This window comes from Myxocyprinus asiaticus, chromosome 33 (genome assembly GCF_019703515.2).
Source record: "Myxocyprinus asiaticus isolate MX2 ecotype Aquarium Trade chromosome 33, UBuf_Myxa_2, whole genome shotgun sequence".
NCBI classification, from domain to species: Eukaryota; Metazoa; Chordata; class Actinopteri; order Cypriniformes; family Catostomidae; genus Myxocyprinus; species Myxocyprinus asiaticus.
The window spans coordinates 42,573,839-42,591,650 of NC_059376.1; the positions used below are offsets into that span (position 1 = coordinate 42,573,839).

The window sequence follows — 17,812 nt, forward strand, 5'->3', positions numbered from 1 at the left end:
GAGAACTCTGCGACAGTGCATCCCTCCTCCCTCCTGGGTTTCAGCAACAATGTAATGGGGTAAGGGATGGGCAAGGAGGAGGCAGGAACCGGCTAAACAGTCAATGTAAAATTTAATGATAAAACTCAACATAAAACAAACATAAACAAACATAGACACACATGCAACGTGGCCGCGTGCGTCTCTCTGTCTCTCTCGAACTGGCACCTCCGGCTTGTCTTTATCCCCCTCCCAGCTGATTAGCCAGATCCAGGGCCGGCTGTGTGTCCTCACGGCCCGGCCCCACCCTCCTCCTCGTCACACACCGCTACTGGTCTTATGGATAACATTTATGCTGCCTTTATGTCCTTTTTGGTGCTTGAAAATTTGGTCACCATTCACTTCTATTGTATTGACAAACAATCCTCATATCTCCATTAAAATATATTAGTTTGTGTTCCACGGAAGAAAGAAAGTCATTCGGGTTTGAGGTGATATAAGAGTGAGTAAATGATGAAAGAACTATCATTTTTGGGTGAACTATACCTTTAATAGCGGAGTTCCCGGTGAACAACTACACTACCCATGATCCAGCAGAGAAAGTCCACCAATCAGAGAACAGTGGCCAAGAAAACCCGCAAAACATGACGCACTGTGAATGACGCAAACGAGTCGGTCTCCCTTCACTCTTAAACTAGTTATATATTTGTATATATCTGAATATATCACAATAAACGTAAATTATATTGTTTCTATACTCATAATCAACAACCTAAACCCAATAGTTTTATATATTTCCCATCGTTTTATATTTGATCACATCATTCGCAATCCTTCACAGGATAGTCGTTCATGCCCTCAAAGTACACAGTCTTGAACCTTTGTCTTTTTGTGCGATTTTTCAAAATCTTTTTTGCCTTAAAACACAGTCTGTAAAAAGACAAAGGTACAAGTGTACTTACCGTCTTTCATGAGGGCACGGACTACAATCCCATGAAGCATTGCGAATGATGTAATTGAAAATAAAAAAATATAACTATTGGTTTTAGGTTGCTGATTAGAAGTATAGAAACAGTACGTTTTATGTTTATAGCAGAATATTCCGATATGTACAAATATTTAAGTAGTTTGACTTGGATGCGCCATTCACAGCGCCTCATTGGAGTGGGCGGTTGCTCCTGGGCAGTTTTGCGGGATATGTAGGACGCGGTTCTCTGATTGGTGACGCTTTCTCTGCAGGATCATGGGGAGCGTAGTTGTTTCCCAGGAATTCAGCTATCCAACACGATTTTTTAAACAATGAAGTTGAAATAACACGGACTGGCGGCTTCAGTGGAAGCATATACCATCGATGAACAACCTCGGAGCTCACGGTAGGTCTGTCTTTAAAGGTTTATAAGCTATCGTTGAAAATCAATTAATCTATGGCATAAATGAATGGGATTTCTACTTCCAGAACCTGACTTTTGCGCTCCAATGGGCGTTCCAATTTCTCCCTTGCCTGACTTTTATTTATTTATTTATTTATTTATTTTAATTATTTTTTTTTTTGGACTGAGACAGGTGTGATTTCTAAACACAGTTATTTCAGTAATATTATTTGGAGGTAGTATGGACATTTTATACGTGCTATTAAAAATAATATAGCAATATTTAAATCTATAAATAAAAGGAAATCACAAACTATGTGCTGCTGCATCAGTGGTCTGAGTAATGATATCTTTAGAATATTTTAGCTTAGACTAGCTCAATTAAAACACAAGATATTTATCATTTAGACGCAAAGTCCCTGACCAATCAGAGACGTCTTCTTCGCAGCTAAGCCCCGCCCATTCCGAAACTTCCCGTATAATAATAGTTGCCATTCTACACACTCTTTCTGTTTCTAAGCGCACAGTTTACTTATTAAGTGACACATAATAACTTCCTTTTCATGTGTGATTACATAATACTCTCTTTCAGGTTTTACCGGACGGGTTTAGGACCGTATTAACAGTATGTTCAGTCTCCAGACTGCTGAAAGAAGAGAAAACAGCGGCGTTTTAGAAATTAAATACTAAACAAAACCGAAAGAAAGATGAACGATGATATTAAACACGCTAAACTCATGAAGTTTTTGTCCGCCGCTTTTTACGCCTTCAGTTCGTTTTTCATCATCGTTGTAAATAAATGTATTTTAACTCAACACAGGTGAGTCAGACAACATACATGTGCCAGTATGTTATATATATTATATAATATAGTATACATACTACTGTATGTTATGATTACAAATCATATTTTGTTTGAAATTGCAGGTTTCCTTCATACATGTTTCTTGGAATTGGACAGGTAGGAGCAATTCTTGAGTTTTTATATTTTTGTTAAATATATATATATATATAAATATTTTCTATCTTATTTTGTTTATTCCAAGATGGCAGCTACAATCATCATTCTGTATGTTGCCAAAATGAACAAAGCTATCCACTTTCAGGACTTTGACAAAAGTATTCTCAGTAAGGTAATTCATCAGTATAATTATGTTTTTAATCTCACAGTCATACTGCTTTGACTCACTGAATTTAAAAAAAATAAAAAATGTGTGCATTTATTTATCCTATTAGGCAGGTGGTTTTAATGTCGTGGCTGATCGGGGTGTGGGTGTGTGTGTATATATATATATATTAGTATATAGGCTATATTCATATATATTTACAGTACTGTGCAAATGTTTTAGGCACTTGGGAAAAATGTTGCATAGTGAGGATGTCTTCAAAAATAATGACATAAATAGTTTTCATTTATCACTTAATGTCATACAAAGTCCAGTAAACATAAAAAAGCTAAACCAATATTCGGTGTGACCACATTTGCCTTTAAAACAGCCCCAATTCTCCTAGATACACCTGGACACAGTTTCTCTTGGTTGTTGGCAGATAGGATGTTCTAAGCTTCTTGGAGAATTCACCACAGTTCTTCTATCCATTTAGGCTGTCTCAATTACTTCTGTCTCTTTATGTAATCTCAGACTGACACGATGTTCAGTGGGGGCCATGCCATCTGTTGCAGGGCTCCCTGTTCTTCTATCTATTTCGACTGTCTCAATTGCTTCTGTCTCTTTATGTAATCTCAGATTGACGCGATGTTTCTGTGGGGGCCATGCCATCTGTTGCAGGGCTCCCTGTTCTTCTATCTATTTCTACTGTCTCAATTGCTTCTGTCTCTTTATGTAATCTCAGACTGACACGATGTTCAGTGGGGCGCTCTGTGGGGGGCTGTGACATCTGTTGCAGGGCTCCCTGTTCTTCTATTTAGGCTGTCTCAATTGCTTCTGTCTCTTTATGTAATCTCAGACTGACACGTTGTTCAGTGGGGGCTCTGTGAGGGCCATGACATCTGTTGCAGGGCTCCCTGTTCTTCTATCTATTTCGGCTGTCTCAATTGCTTCTGTCTCTTTATGTAATCTCAGACTGACACGTTGTTCAGTGGGGGCCATGACATCTGTTGCAGGGCTCCCTGTTCTTCTATCTATTTCAGCTGTCTCAATTGCTTCTGTCTCTTTATGTAATCTCAGACTGACACGTTGTTCAGTGGGGGCCATGACATCTATTGCAGGGCTCCCTGTTCTTCTATCTATTTCGGCTGTCTCAATTGCTTCTGTCTCTTTATGTAATCTCAGACTGACACGTTGTTCAGTGGGGGCCATGACATCTGTTGCAGGGCTCCCTGTTCTTCTATCTATTTCAGCTGTCTCAATTGCTTCTGTCTCTTTATGTAATCTCAGACTGACACGATGTTCAGTGGGGGCTCTGTGAGGGCCATGACATCTATTGCAGGGCTCCCTGTTCTTCTATCTATTTCGGCTGTCTCAATTGCTTCTGTCTCTTTATGTAATCTCAGACTGACACGTTGTTCAGTGGGGGCTCTGTGAGGGCCATGACATCTGTTGCAGGGCTCCCTGTTCTTCTATCTATTTCGGCTGTCTCAATTGCTTCTGTCTCTTTATGTAATCTCAGACTGACACGTTGTTCAGTGGGGGCCATGACATCTGTTGCAGGGCTCTCTGTTCTTCTATCTATTTCAGCTGTCTCAGTTGCTTCTGTCTCTTTATGTAATCTCAGACTGACACGATGTTCAGTGGGGCGCTCTGTGAGGGCCATGCCGTCTGTTGCAGGGCTCCCTGTTCTTCTATCTATTTCGGCTGTCTTAATTGCTTCTGTCTCTTTATGTAATCTCAGACTGACATGATGTTCAGTGGGGCGCTCTGTGGGGGCCATGACATCTGTTGCAGGGCTCCCTGTTCTTCTATTCTAATCTTTTCTATTTGCAAAATTAATGTTTGGGAGTCTATATTCCCCATTGATACACTAAAGCTGAAGATATAAATAACCATCTTAAGACAAATGCTTTTGTGAAACATCTTATGTGCCTAAGACTTTTGCACAGTACTGTGTATGTATATATATATATATATATATATATATATGTATATTGATTTATTTTATTACTATTTTTCTATATAGATTTTCCCTTTGCCGTTGCTATATGTGGGCAACCACGTGACAGGTCTGGGCGGAACAAAGAAATTGAGGTAAATAAGTAACTATGCATTGAGCTCCAATTTAAAACAGTTTTGCATTAAGACACTCATATGAAGCTCATATTTCAGCATGGCATTTTAAAAAGTGGTATTTGTTTTTACAGCTTACCCATGTTCACCGTACTCAGAAAATTCACAATTTTACTGACAATGATTATGGAATCAAGAATATTGAGGTAAATGCATGCATCTTCTGTGAAAAAGTAGCTTTTTAAGTCTAATTATGTTTGAAAACTGAAAACAGAATGATATTTTATTTCCAGAAAAACATTCTCCCCTCCGCTGGTGTGCAGTGTTCTGGCTATAGTTCTTGGGGCTTTGGTGGCAGCCAGGTACAGTAGACTAATGTTACCAAATAATGCATACAATTACAGATTAACATGTCAACAGAGCAGGGTGACCAGACAGGTGATCCCAGTTTACTCAGGACAGTCCTGGTTTCATAGGGTGTGTTCTGGTATCCTGACAATTCACTTGTCAAATGTAAATATCTCCTGGTTTCAGCTGTTCGGCTCACTGACTTTATTAGGTTAATTAGCTATAAACAAGTATTTACAGCGACAAGCTGAAATGACTCAGGTGTAACACTGCTTGAATGATTTTCTGAGAGATTTAGTGAAGCTTTAATACTCACAATTTTGCTGGGTTATTTTAACCCAATGTGTGTTCTCCCCAATATTTACCCAGCACTGGGTTGCCAAATAGTTTGTTTTAACCCAGCCAGTTTTAGAGTATATTTTACAGACACATTGACACATTGTACTTTTTACATATTACAAGCACTTGAAAGTTATATGTGGAATTACGTTTATGGTTTTAGATTCCAGTGTTGTGAATATGTTGTGTTAAAATGATTTGCTGAAAGAAGTTACTTTAACTGTAAATGCTCATGTAAATTCACAGAAGCAGTATATGTACTAGGGCTGGGTATTGATACAGATTTCCAGATTCGATACCAATTCACAAGCTCTCAATTTGAATAGATTAATTTAGATTTGATTCCAATTTGCTTGGGTGTATTTCAATTTTATATATAAGAAATTCTCACTCAGCTAATGCTGTTAAACATACAGAGGACCTTGTAACTTGGAACTTTACGACAATATTGAAATTTTTTTATATCTATTTGATCATTAGTTTTTCATCATTTTGGTCGCATTTTAACCTTTTAAATATTTTTTTTTAAATTTCATGTATTCCATTAATAAATATGATGCACATATAACATTGCGTTTATATATTTTGTTATATGTTTATTTTTTAAATGCATAATTTGTACCATTTACAAGTATATGCATTGACATGTAGAGCAAGTGCTAAAACGGTACTGTCTCTTTAAGAACAGCGGCAGTTTAATCTCAGTGTTTCGATTGAATGCATACTAATGAGAGTGGAGTCGTACGGCTTCTTTATTCAACTCTGAATTAAATGTTTCTATATTTGTTGTCTGTAAAGAACAGAGGGGATATTAAAAGAGACATTATTCAATGACAAACGGATTGTGTGGATCTTATCTTTGGACACACGTTACACGGAACGAGTCAAATCGAACTTTTACTCTCATCATGAAGTGAAAGGAACTCGCTGCTGACCTTCATCACTATATTACTCAATTCGGGCAAGTGAGACATAAAAATGTACCTGCCAGTTGCTAATCACAAACATATTTGGTCGCAAAGCTTGATCAGGACATTTATATTGTTACCCAGCCCTAACATTTACTGTTATTCATTTTATTTGTTTTATTTCATGCTATTTGCATTTGATTCTGTTGACACTGGAGGTGCTCAGGGTGACAAATTAATGAGGGATCAGGGCAAAAATGACCCTGAAATTAAAAATGTTGTGGCAAAAAAAATAAAAAAAAAACTATAAAAATTGGGGTTTTATTTGTAACGTGATGTACAGGGTTGCCCAAAAAAACAGGGCCACTATGTAAATGCAAATGCACAACAAAATGACATCACTGTGACATCATTGTGAGAAACAACTTGCTACAGATAAATTCAAGAAGTAAATCGTTTCGCTAAGTTTTCAGTGGCAGCCAACTCAGGTGCCATGTGGCCACGTTTTTTTTATTTATTTATTTATTTTTTATTTGTAGCAAGTTGTTGCTTATGATGTTGGTGATGGCATTTTGTTATTCACAAAAAGTCTTATAAGTACTTCAAAAATCGAGCAAATGCTTTTATGCATTTAAGTCCTCGTGGTGGTGTAGTGACTCGCCTCAATCGGACCGTCAATCCGTGCATCTTATCACGTGGCTTGTTGAGCACGTTACCACGGAGACGTAGCGTGTGTGGTGGCTTCACGCTATTCTCCACAGCATCCACGCACAACTCACCACACACCTCACCGAGAGCGAGAACCACATTATAGTGACCACGAGGAGGTTACCCCATGTGACTCTACCCTCCCTAGCAACCGGGCCAATTTGGTTGCTTAGGAGACCTGGCTGGAGTCACTCAGCATGCCCTGGATTCGAACTCGTGACTCCGGGGTGGTAGTCAGTGTCTTTACTCACTGAGCTACACAGGCCCCCGCTTTTATGCATTTTTAAGATATAAGCAATCAAACATAGTGGCCCCATTTGTTTTTGGGCCACCCTGTAGTTTGTAATTTTCTATTATAGATGTAGTTAAACATATAATTGCAAAAAAAATAAAAATTAAAAGTTGATGTTCATTAAATTTTTAGGGTAACTGGTATTAAATTGTAAAGAAATGCCCCTGAAAAATGTAATCCAGGGGCCAAAATTTTGCCCCCTAATGTAAAAGATCATTTCTGATGTAGTTGTGTAACTAAAATCATTCCTACTGTTTGACATTTTCCCATTTCGATAAAAACAAAACAACCCAGATTAAAATTTCACCCCTTGTGTCTCAGTTTGGCGCTTTAAAAAATGGCCATCCTGCAAAAGAGGCCACATTTATAAAATGTATGTATGTATTTTAATGTATGTATTAACTCTGTTTCAGCTCTGATTTATCCTTCAATGCAGAAGGTTACACGTTTGTTCTATTAAACGACGTCTTTACGGCTGCCAGTGGAGTTTACACCAAAGAAAAACTTGGAATGGAGGTACATGAATTGTCATGTTTCACACCCTCATTATCAGTGACAGCTGGATATTTCTTTGAAAAACTGTTAAGATCTATTGATTTGATCTTTGACACAAGTACAGTATCTTCCACTTAATGTATGTGCTGGAACAGGCTATCAGATATCAGTGTCTCTGGCTGTTCTCTAAGAACCACCAATTAATCAGAGTTTTGGTTAAAATATACTTGAAAGTCATTCAATATAAACTTAACAACTTGTAACCATCTGTCGCACCCTTCTGTGGCTGTTTTGGTCCCGGAAGTCAGTGAAACCTCTAGATACAGATGCAAACATTGCATGTGAACACTGTGTAAACTATCTCAGGTTCACTGATGCTCATCGTTTTACTCTCTGTTCTTCACAGGGTCTTGGTAAATATGGAGTTTTATTTTATAATGCATTTATCATTATCATACCAACTCTTTTGGCCAGTGCCTACACTGGAGACTTACAGAAGGTGAGTGTAAACAGAGAAAATGAGAAATGATGCTCTGGAGATCAGAATTGCAACTTATTCTCTTCCTTCTTATTTTAGGCTCTGGCATTTGAAGGCTGGCTGTCTTTTACTTTCATATTTTATTTTCTGCTGTCTTGTATCATGGGGTGAGTCTGTCTCTCAATGATAAATTGGCAGTAAATATTATTTTATAATCATTCAGAGGATGAGCTATACTGTATATTTAGATATTAACTACAATCTTTTTTCCACATTTTAGGTTTATTTTGATGTATTCTATAATCCTCTGCAGCTATTACAACACAGCATTAACCACAACAGTCGTCGGTGCAATTAAGGTAAACTGTTTTTAATAAGGTGTACTTGTGTGTGTATATACTGTACATTAAAGTCTTGGCTACAAAAAAAGCTATTAAACATTTTCACAATTATGGCCCAGGAAAAAAGTTAGCTTCATTAAACATGTGTTGACGTTTTGTGACAACTTGCCCCAATAGTGGGTAGCATATTATATAGGGGTAAGTTTTCACAGTGAAACCTGCCATGAAACAGCCTAGGCTGTTTTGGCAGTCAAATATTGTAAAGTAATAAATTGCATAAATTTGCATAAAATTATTTTCACACTTTTTGCATAATTTGGCAAAATTGGTTGCTGTGGTGGGAATGATCTTGATCTTAAAAAAATGTATATAAATAATTTTCACATAATACATGCTTAGAAATGTTTATTTCACTCTTTATTTAGATAATCATAGTTTTCAACATTTGTATATGTATCTAATGGATTTTCATAGTTTAATATTGAAAGTCTGGGTCTGGGATGGTCAACTCTATATAAAAGGCTTTTTTTTTTTTTTTTTTTTTTTTGAAAGTACCAAAAATAAATGATGATGGCATGGTAAAAGTTTCCAATTTTGTTTTAATGATATAAAACCAACCAACCAACCAAACAACAATGTTGAAATCGATTAGTTTTGATGAAAATGAAACCCTGGGACATGAAAAGAAACACCCTTATATTTGTCTACAAAGCGAATTTCAAGCATTTAAATAAGCCTTCAGATCAGAAGATGTGTGTGTGTGTGCCAGGGCCGGATTATGCTTTTGAGGTTCCCAGAGGCCCCCTCTCGCCCCCATACACACACCTTTACACACAATTAAAATATATATATATATCATATGAGAGATTTTTTTTTTTTTTTTTATTGATATTGTGATTGCGAGTTTTGCAATTTTGGCAGATATTGTTCCTTATTCACACATTTTACATTCAGAAGTGCATTTCAGTGTTCAAAAACAAATTTCAGGAGGAAATAAAATGTCTTTGCATAAACTATGGATGCATTTGCATTCATTCCTAATTTCTGTTCTCTGTTATGTGCACTGCATTGTGTCAGTGTGCAAAAGATGTGCACCAATCAGAATGGTGAATTAAACATCACAGAATTCTTGCAGCTTTTATTGCAATTTCTAATTGAATTGTGCAGCACTACCAAACATTGGGCTTGACAACATATTAGTTTACTACAGGGCCAACTTGTGCAGCCAATAACCAAATAATAGGCCTATGAAATAAGCATAAGCACAGAGTCAAGGATGATACTTGAAGCATTGCAAATTATTAAGAATTAAAGTTTTTTGGAACTGTTTTAGGGAGGATTCAGACTGAAATAACTGGAAGAAAAATATTACTTAAATCATAAACAGAACAAAACCATGACTTTCAAAACCTTTGGTATTTATTTCAATAAAAATCAAAATATATTTTTCATGTTTGTCTTTAAAATAGAACTTATCTTGTTCATGGAATTATTTTTTTTTATGTCTTCAGTATCAATTATTAATGGTTCTTTTTTAGAAGCCTTTATTTTGGTCACACATTATACATAGATTTTTGCATATATACAGTGACATTTATTTGTTTTCACATGTCCCAGCTAAGCTGGGGTCAGAGTGCAGGGTCAGCCATGATACGGCACCCCTGGAGCAGTTAGGGTCAAGGGCCTTGTTCAAGGGTTTATTTTCATGCACTCTATGTTTTAAAGAATACGTTTATTTTTTTAATCTGCGACTTCTAACCTCGAGCATTAGAGACAGATGACACGTCATCAAGTGAGTTTAACAGATGTGTAAGTCAATCAGAGGTAATGCAACTAATATAATTAAATAAACAGATTTCATATTTACACCAAATGTGTGACGAATGTGAAGAAATCCAGTCTAATGGATGCATTTCAGGAGCACTGAAAATGAACAGCGAAGGATCATACAGAAGGTATCACATATTTTATATGTGAAAACTGATCGATTGTCCTGCTGATATCAGAAGCAGTGGGCAAATGTTAACGGCACTTAAATAAAATGATTTGCTTTTAATAATATTGTGCATTCGCAAGATAATTTACCCAACTGGGATTCCATTTAAGGTTATTAATATTATAAAGATGTTTGTTTCTCCTTCACAGAATGTTGCGGTGATGTACATCGGCATGTTTATTGGGGGAGACTACATATTCTCATGGCCAAACTTTATAGGGCTGAATATTTGGTAAGATGCATCCAATTTTTCCTCTAAAGCCTATTTAAGCTGTTATAAGCCAGCACCACTGACTTTTGCTAATGCATGTTTTTTCACATTCTCAGTATCTCCGCTGGACTGATTTATTCCTACATCACGTTCCATAGCAACAGCACTTCAGAACTGAACATGAACCCAGTGGAGGACAAACTCACCATTCAGATTACAAGTCCAGAGAAAACATGACTGTGACACACTAACCACGCTCGTCTTCAGGAGAGAGCTTACGTTCACTGTGAAATTAAGTGCATTTTTAACATGAAGTCGGCTATGCATCGTTACTATTTTTTATTTTTTAACTGAGTTGCCTATTTTTTGATCTTTGGAAACTTACTGTGCAAAAGGACTGGAGACACATTCACACGTATGAATGAACAGATGTGCTGAAAAGTTTTCATACCACTTGATGAAAATCTTAAGTTTTAGTAGTTGCCCTAAAGCAGCATAGTGTATTTAAGTATTTTGCACTAGACAAAAATGATCTGAAGGTTCTATACTGTACATAGTTATTTTGCCTTTTGTAATATATGTACATTTCTCCTTATAGATTCATGTGGGGAGAACACAAAAAAATAAAAAATAAAAATAAAAAATGCAATTTTTATGAACGCCCTCACACCATAATTATAAGCAGAACAGTATACAAGTTTTGGTAACACTTCACATTAACGCTCCCTTTGTTAAGAGTTTATAAAGGGGTTCATTAATGGACAGATGCTTTATAAATCATTTATATGCAGTTATAACGACATAAAAAGGTAACTCATGCAATACTTGCAAAATAGTGAGCATTTCAACTTGCATACATAATGCTTGATAAACTCTAATAAACAGATCAATTGAAAGCACAAAATTAAAAACATCTTCATGCTTATTCACAGTAATTATATAACAAATCCAGATGACCATTTAATAACTGAACAGAGGTTTCTGATGTCGCCAACTCCTTAATAAATAGTAAATTTGTGTCCTTTAAGATGCATTTTCAAAATGTACTAAAGTTGAACAATGTGTTATTAAGTATTTATAACATGCTAGGTCAAATGGCTCACACAAGACTATTGCCCCTTCTATTCATGTTGTTATAACCACATGTAATGCAGTTGTAAATGAGTTTCTGGTCCTTAATGTACTTGTTTATAAACCCTTAACAAAGGGAACATTAATGTAGTGTTATATTTGTATTTAAATAAAACACGACAACCAAGAATGATTTATATCATTTATTGAAAACTCGAAGTGCTAACACCAAGTTTGGCCGATGAGGGAAAAGCCCGCTTACACATTTACAAAGTCTTTTCAGCCCAGCAAACAAAAACACATTGTCAAAATAAAAAATGTGATTACATTCGGTTGTCGTAATCGTAACATCGAAACGTCAACACCTGGAATCTTTTTTGTTTTTTTAAAAGACGTCATGCACGGCTTTCCAAAGAATTTAGTGGAATATATTACTTGAATTTGAAATAGAGCACTAAAACTAAGAGCATCGTCTATAAAATGTCATTTCTGATCAACTTTATCGGTAAAATACTTTCCAGTTACGTGGCAGCTGCATCGACCATGAAATTCAACAACCGATTACTAAATTAAATGACAGTGAAGCACTTGAACAGAATGTAGTGTTGCAGATAATGAAGACGCTGCATCAGGTGCTCATTAGAACATCAAGCAGAACTAGTTTGAAGAAAACAAACTTAAAAACAAAAACTAGTGCCGTTCGATTCCTCGTTCACATCTAGAATCTCATTTGATCATCAATCACTCTTTGGAAGCTGATATCACCTTTCTCGAGCGTTCTAAAGTACAGCTATTGAAGCGAGACGTTAATATTAATAGATTAATATCGTAAGTGCTTCGGTTTATAGGGTTCACTCGTTAACTTGAGTTCTCCTAGTATATAAACGTGTACCTTTGCGACATATACTTTAGATGGAGCCGTTTGTGCTGCCTGTTTAAAGCGGGTTAGTTTATCAGCGTTATTGCAAAGCCAGAACCCGAGCAACTATTCTCACTGGTTTAAATATAATAAATACATGATTAATGTCAGTGGATTGATGTGATGGAAAATCCAGACTAATGCTGCAGTAACCTACGAAAGCAAGCGGGCTTCATGCCTGTTCTCCTTTCCAAGCCATTTACAATATTATCTGCTTTACCGAAGTCTTCGTCTTTAGCAAGTTGGTCATGGTCACCGCACCCTGTTTCAAAACACACATCCTTTGACACACACAAATTAATGTCTCATACAAAACCACTCCACCCACAAACCCAAAACAACAACAAACAACTCAACACAAAGTGCACAACAAAATAAAAACAAAACGCATCTCACCTCCATGATAAGCTGAGAAAACAAAACCAAACAAAACAACATTCTTCATATAATGATATCATCTACCATCATAGCAGCCTAAAGGTACAACAGGAAGCAAAATAAGGTGCTTGTAGCTTATATCAACCCGGGCAGTGCACTAGCTAGAAGTGCGAGGGTCGTGAATGTGTGTACAATTTTCAGTCAACATCAGACCTCCCTTGCTGAGATACAAAAAAACAGCTTAAACCAGTCTAAGATGGTTTGCTGGGATCCCATCTTGACAAGTGGCCAAAATCCCTCTACAACCAACAGTCCAGCTTAGGCTGGTTTAAACTTCCTGTCAAACACTCGATCTGTACAGAATTAAGCAGATTTTTTTGTCGACGTTTTCTCAGGCGGAGAGGTTGTTGGCTAACTCGATGAGCGCGAGGGCGCCGTGGAGTCGTTCTCTCTGTTCTTGTAGACGCCGGCGGGCCGTTCCACCCGCAGCGCTGCTCTTTTCATCATCCGTTTCCTCGTCTTCACCTTCATCAGATGGCAGGAAGTCTAAAGGGTCTTGCTGCTCCTGGTCAATAGCGTCTTTACTCAGTATCTTTCCTTTACCTGGTGCAGGTGTGCGCTGCTCTCTCGTCTGCCAGTACCTGACAACATAAACACAACATTTACCTTCCTTAATTCGTTTTTTTTTTTTCTTCATTAAGCGCAAGAACGGCTTTTGCTCATTTCACTCACTTTGCCAGCCATTCAGCCACAGCCTTGTTATCGGCTCCCTGCGATTTGCCTGCTTCGCCCGTGGGCTCCTCTCGCTTCAGCCGGGCATACGGGTGTTTGGCGCAGTGGCGGTTGGCATGAGTAAATCGGCTACCACACCCTAAAACAGATGGCAAGGAAAAAGGCTTTTACAATGAATTCAACATGTAAACGATCAATAGGAGAAACTAGTATATTTAGTGTTCACAGTTTCCATCCAGAACAGCTCCATCTACTAGCTGTCGACAATTTAACCCATATGACATTTTATTTAGTGACTTTTGGGCTAATATAGTGCCAAATATATATTTAATATAATTTAATGATGGCAAATAAGTTTGTTTTTAACACCATACCAGTTCTTTGGCTATTTTCATGACGAAATGCAGGTTCAAATAACAGGAAAAAAAGGAAAATACATTTAAGATTATTATTATTATTTTTTTTAATAAAAATGTTAAAACGGATCCTGGACTGACTCTGTTAGGAGCTGTTTCAAGGGTAGATGGCAAATAAAATCTACAAAAAAACCACTGCATCAAATGAAACTTATTTTAGGCAATATTTCTTCAAAATTCACAAAATAATAATATAATAATAATCATTTATATCTGTTTGTTGTTTTTAACACCATGCCATCTTCAATGGCTATTTTCATGGCGAAATCCAGGGAAAAATAAATAAATAGAAATAAAAACCTTTATAAGATGTTTAAAGATCCATTTTTAATAATAATTTTAAAACTAATTCTGGACTGTTAAAACAAATTCAAGAGTTGAATGGCGAAATCCTGGTAATAATAATAAAAAATAAAAACACACACACACACACACACACACACACACACACACATATATATATATATATATATATATATATATATATATATATATATATATATATATATATATATAATTAACAATATAAGATGTTTAAAATCCATTTTTATATTAATTTTAAAACTGATTCTGGACCATTAAAAAACATGTTAATGTTTGATGGCAAATAAGATGTACGCAAAATCAATTAATAAATAAACACTTATTTTAGGCAATATTTAGTCAAAATTTTCACCCAAAAAATAAAAAAATACAAAGTTAATAAAATAAATATTTAGTTTGTTTTATTTTTTTACACCATGCCAGCTTCTTTGGATATTTTTATGGTGAAATCCATGTTTTAAAACATAAAAACCTGCATAAGATGTTAAAAATCAATTTCGAATATTAATTTTAAAACTGATTCTTGATGGTCAAAAACCATTTCAAGACACACACACACACACACACACACACACACAAAAAAAACCCAGAATTAAATGAACTCTAATTTTATGCAATAATTACTCAGAATTCTCCCCAAAATATTTGCAAACTGAAAATATTATCAATTGTCAAAGCTTTCAGTAGATTTTGGAACACTATCCAAAGTAGGCATATTTACTAGTTGATGCCAACAATCACAAAATGACCAAATATTGCCAATTTATTGGTCTGGGTGATATCAGTCTTACACTAGTACAAAAACTACATAAATGTGATAATGCTGCTGGAATATGTAATGTTTTGGTAAATAACTTTTACATCTCTGCTGCTAAAGCTGAACATCCAGTTGTTCTCTGTCAGTTCTTACTCTAGATTTCCTCTCACCTTTCTCAGAACAGACGAAGGGCTTCTCTCCAGTGTGAAGGCGCTGATGTGTCTTTAATTGTCCGCTCTGGACGAAGGCTTTCCCACAGTCTGGATAGTCACACAGGTACGGCCTTTCCCCTACGACACAAATCCAAAGAGAGGAGTCAATAATCATGTTGTGATCTTGGTAGAATGTAAGAGCATCTGAAAGTGCAGAACGCCGCTCTTCACGAATGATACTGTGGCGGAACTCACCTGTGTGTGTGCGTTTGTGCGCCTGTAACGACTTCTCCCGTGGAAAGACTCGGTTGCAGATGTTACATCGAATGCGACTGGTGGAGTTTTCGCCCTCGTTGATCAGTTCTCGTACAGTATCTGCCCGCGGGCGTCCACGCCGGATACCATCCTGCAATAAGAAAATGTAAAACTGAATGTTGTGATATGTTCCGCACATTCGTCTCTCATTTTCTCTTTGGGTGTGAGACACCTACAATGGAAGTCAATGGGGCCAAACTGTAAACATTAAAATAATACTCACAAGACATGTTAACATGATTTCAGTGTGATAAAAGCACTTACTAACCTTTGTGTAGTTATAGCCAATTTTACAACTTTGTTGCCATGACGATGTAAATGTAAACAACCTAAAATGACCGTAAAAATCACAATTTAAACAACTTTACAGCTCAAATAATACACAAGTTTTAACAGAAGAATTAATGAAAGTGCTTTTATAAAATTATAAGCTTCACATTTCTGCATTTAAACCCTCCAAAAATTGGCCCCATTGACTTCCATTGTAAGTGTCTCAATGGAACACACATTTGTGCTTTTATTTAAAGAAAAGGAGGAACGAGTCAAATTAATTTGTGTGCTAATCAACATTATGACACAAATGCTGTCGATTGAGCTCAACTTGTATTGAACACGGAATATTCCTTTAAGAACATTGTTAGTAAAATGCTCATGGGCGTGTTCTTTCCTAAGCAACATAAACGCTTTGTTCATCTCATTAGAGAAACTTCTTCAAAATGCACATGGCATTACATTAAAATAACATATTCGTCAGCATATAACAGTGCAACATATTAAATGATCATGTAATACAGAGTATGTCATATTTTGATACATGTCTGTGTTATTTGAAAAGCCACTTTAAGGCTAATGATGCGTTTCTAGAATCATCATCCGTAACATTTTGGCGCGCACGCCTGACGTCATGTCCAACGCAGACTACGTCACAATGGAGAGCAATTTAAAATCCCTTACTGAGCGCGCGCGTTTTACATATGGCTGCAGTTGTTTAACCATTTTAACGCTATAGGAACAACAACACTTGTTTATCAATAACTGTCATTAATGCATAGAGATGCAATGATTCAGTATGTGCATAATAGTTTAATATGCACCAGTAAAAGCGTACATCGATGACAAAATTATTTTAATATGCTTTCAGTTCAATGTTATACACGCACTTGTATAGTACATAGTATAACACTATAAGCTACACTCGTTTTTATTTTTTCACCTTTAAGTGTTCCGGACAGGCGTTGACATCAGTTTCGGCAGGACAGGAGCTGTTTCGGGTGGGTGAGGCAGTTCCGCTGGCCGATCCGGGGCTCAAAGTGACATTATGCGCGTTTTCTCCCCACCTCCACGGATAAACCATGAAATCACTGAAGCCTGGGCTGGTGGGCATGAGAGAGTCCACGGCTTTGGGTTTAATGGGAGTTGTCTTGATCACGGAGACAAGAACTCTTTTTGGCGAGTCGTTACAAAATATCACTTGATGTTTGCTGTCAGCCATCGCAAATGACGTTTCGTAAAGAAACCCGACTGTATATTAAAACCGTTTAATTAAAATAGAGTGTATTAAAAAAGTACAAAAACAGTAAAAAGTCTAAATAAGTGCAGGTGGAAGCAGTAAAAGGAATTTAACGTGCCTCCGGTAGTTTTAGTGATATAAGGGCAGTCATTCCCAAATGTTACATGTATCAGTGTTCCAGCGCGCTTTCCCGCGGTCCCTTTGATTCCGCTCTTTCCGAAAATCTCTCTGGCAGTGGTTGCTACAATGACCCGAACAGACTTGATACTTTTCCCGCGTTGGAAATCGCGCCCGAGCGGCGCAGCGGGCGAATCAGTGGCGAGGACATTAAAGCGCTCGCACCACATGCTCGATAAACAACCAATGAAAGTCGCTGTGAAACTCTCAGCGCGCACAGTAGCCAATGGCAGAGCCCGAATAATCCCTTCACGCTGATTGGCCCAGAGAGTTCTGTCCAGTATGTTTTAAATATATCACAGCGCGCCTTTTCTGACCGACAGGGCTATTGGCCAATGAGATTGGGTCTTTTATATTTTACAGTTGACGTTACGTTCTCTCTTTATGTGTTTACATTAACATCGGTTTAAAGGG

At 36.9% G+C, this 17,812-nt stretch overlaps 2 protein-coding genes across 2 annotated transcripts; one reads left to right on the top strand and one right to left on the bottom strand.

Annotated features, from left to right (window-relative positions):
- The first annotated feature begins 1,849 nt into the window (after window positions 1–1,849).
- On the top strand, window positions 1,850–11,911 carry slc35d2 (solute carrier family 35 member D2). The gene is made up of 12 exons (XM_051668542.1): window positions 1,850–2,169; window positions 2,277–2,310; window positions 2,396–2,482; window positions 4,485–4,552; window positions 4,666–4,737; window positions 4,825–4,893; window positions 7,540–7,642; window positions 8,028–8,120; window positions 8,199–8,266; window positions 8,380–8,458; window positions 10,586–10,668; window positions 10,764–11,911. Exons 1-12 carry the CDS (start codon window positions 2,057–2,059, stop codon window positions 10,882–10,884), a joined length of 990 nt encoding a protein of 329 aa, XP_051524502.1. The 5' UTR covers window positions 1,850–2,056; the 3' UTR covers window positions 10,885–11,911.
- On the bottom strand, window positions 11,908–17,490 carry znf367 (zinc finger protein 367). The gene is made up of 5 exons (XM_051668543.1): window positions 16,925–17,490; window positions 15,652–15,802; window positions 15,415–15,534; window positions 13,748–13,886; window positions 11,908–13,656 (listed from the first exon to the last, which is right to left on the bottom strand). The coding sequence occupies exons 1-5, from the start codon at window positions 17,201–17,203 to the stop codon at window positions 13,407–13,409; spliced, it is 939 nt and encodes a 312-aa protein (XP_051524503.1). The 5' UTR covers window positions 17,204–17,490; the 3' UTR covers window positions 11,908–13,406.
- Between the last annotated feature and the right edge of the window lie 322 nt (window positions 17,491–17,812).

What these genes read in the sequence shown, in the direction of transcription:
- slc35d2 (XM_051668542.1), top strand. Translation starts at nt 2,057, where the DNA reads ATGAACGATGATATTAAACACGCTAAACTCATGAAGTTTTTGTCCGCC. An exon ending in TGTTTCTTGGAATTGGACAG is followed by an intron (nt 2,311 to 2,395) that starts GTAGGAGCAATT and finishes GTTTATTCCAAG; the next exon opens with ATGGCAGCTACAATCATCAT. An exon ending in GGGGCTTTGGTGGCAGCCAG is followed by an intron (nt 4,894 to 7,539) that starts GTACAGTAGACT and finishes ACTCTGTTTCAG; the next exon opens with CTCTGATTTATCCTTCAATG.
- znf367 (XM_051668543.1), bottom strand. Translation starts at nt 17,203, where the DNA reads ATGGCTGACAGCAAACATCAAGTGATATTTTGTAACGACTCGCCAAAA. An exon ending in GCACAAACGCACACACACAG is followed by an intron (nt 15,535 to 15,651) that starts GTGAGTTCCGCC and finishes TTTGTGTCGTAG; the next exon opens with GGGAAAGGCCGTACCTGTGT. An exon ending in CTTCGTCTGTTCTGAGAAAG is followed by an intron (nt 13,887 to 15,414) that starts GTGAGAGGAAAT and finishes CATCTGTTTTAG; the next exon opens with GGTGTGGTAGCCGATTTACT.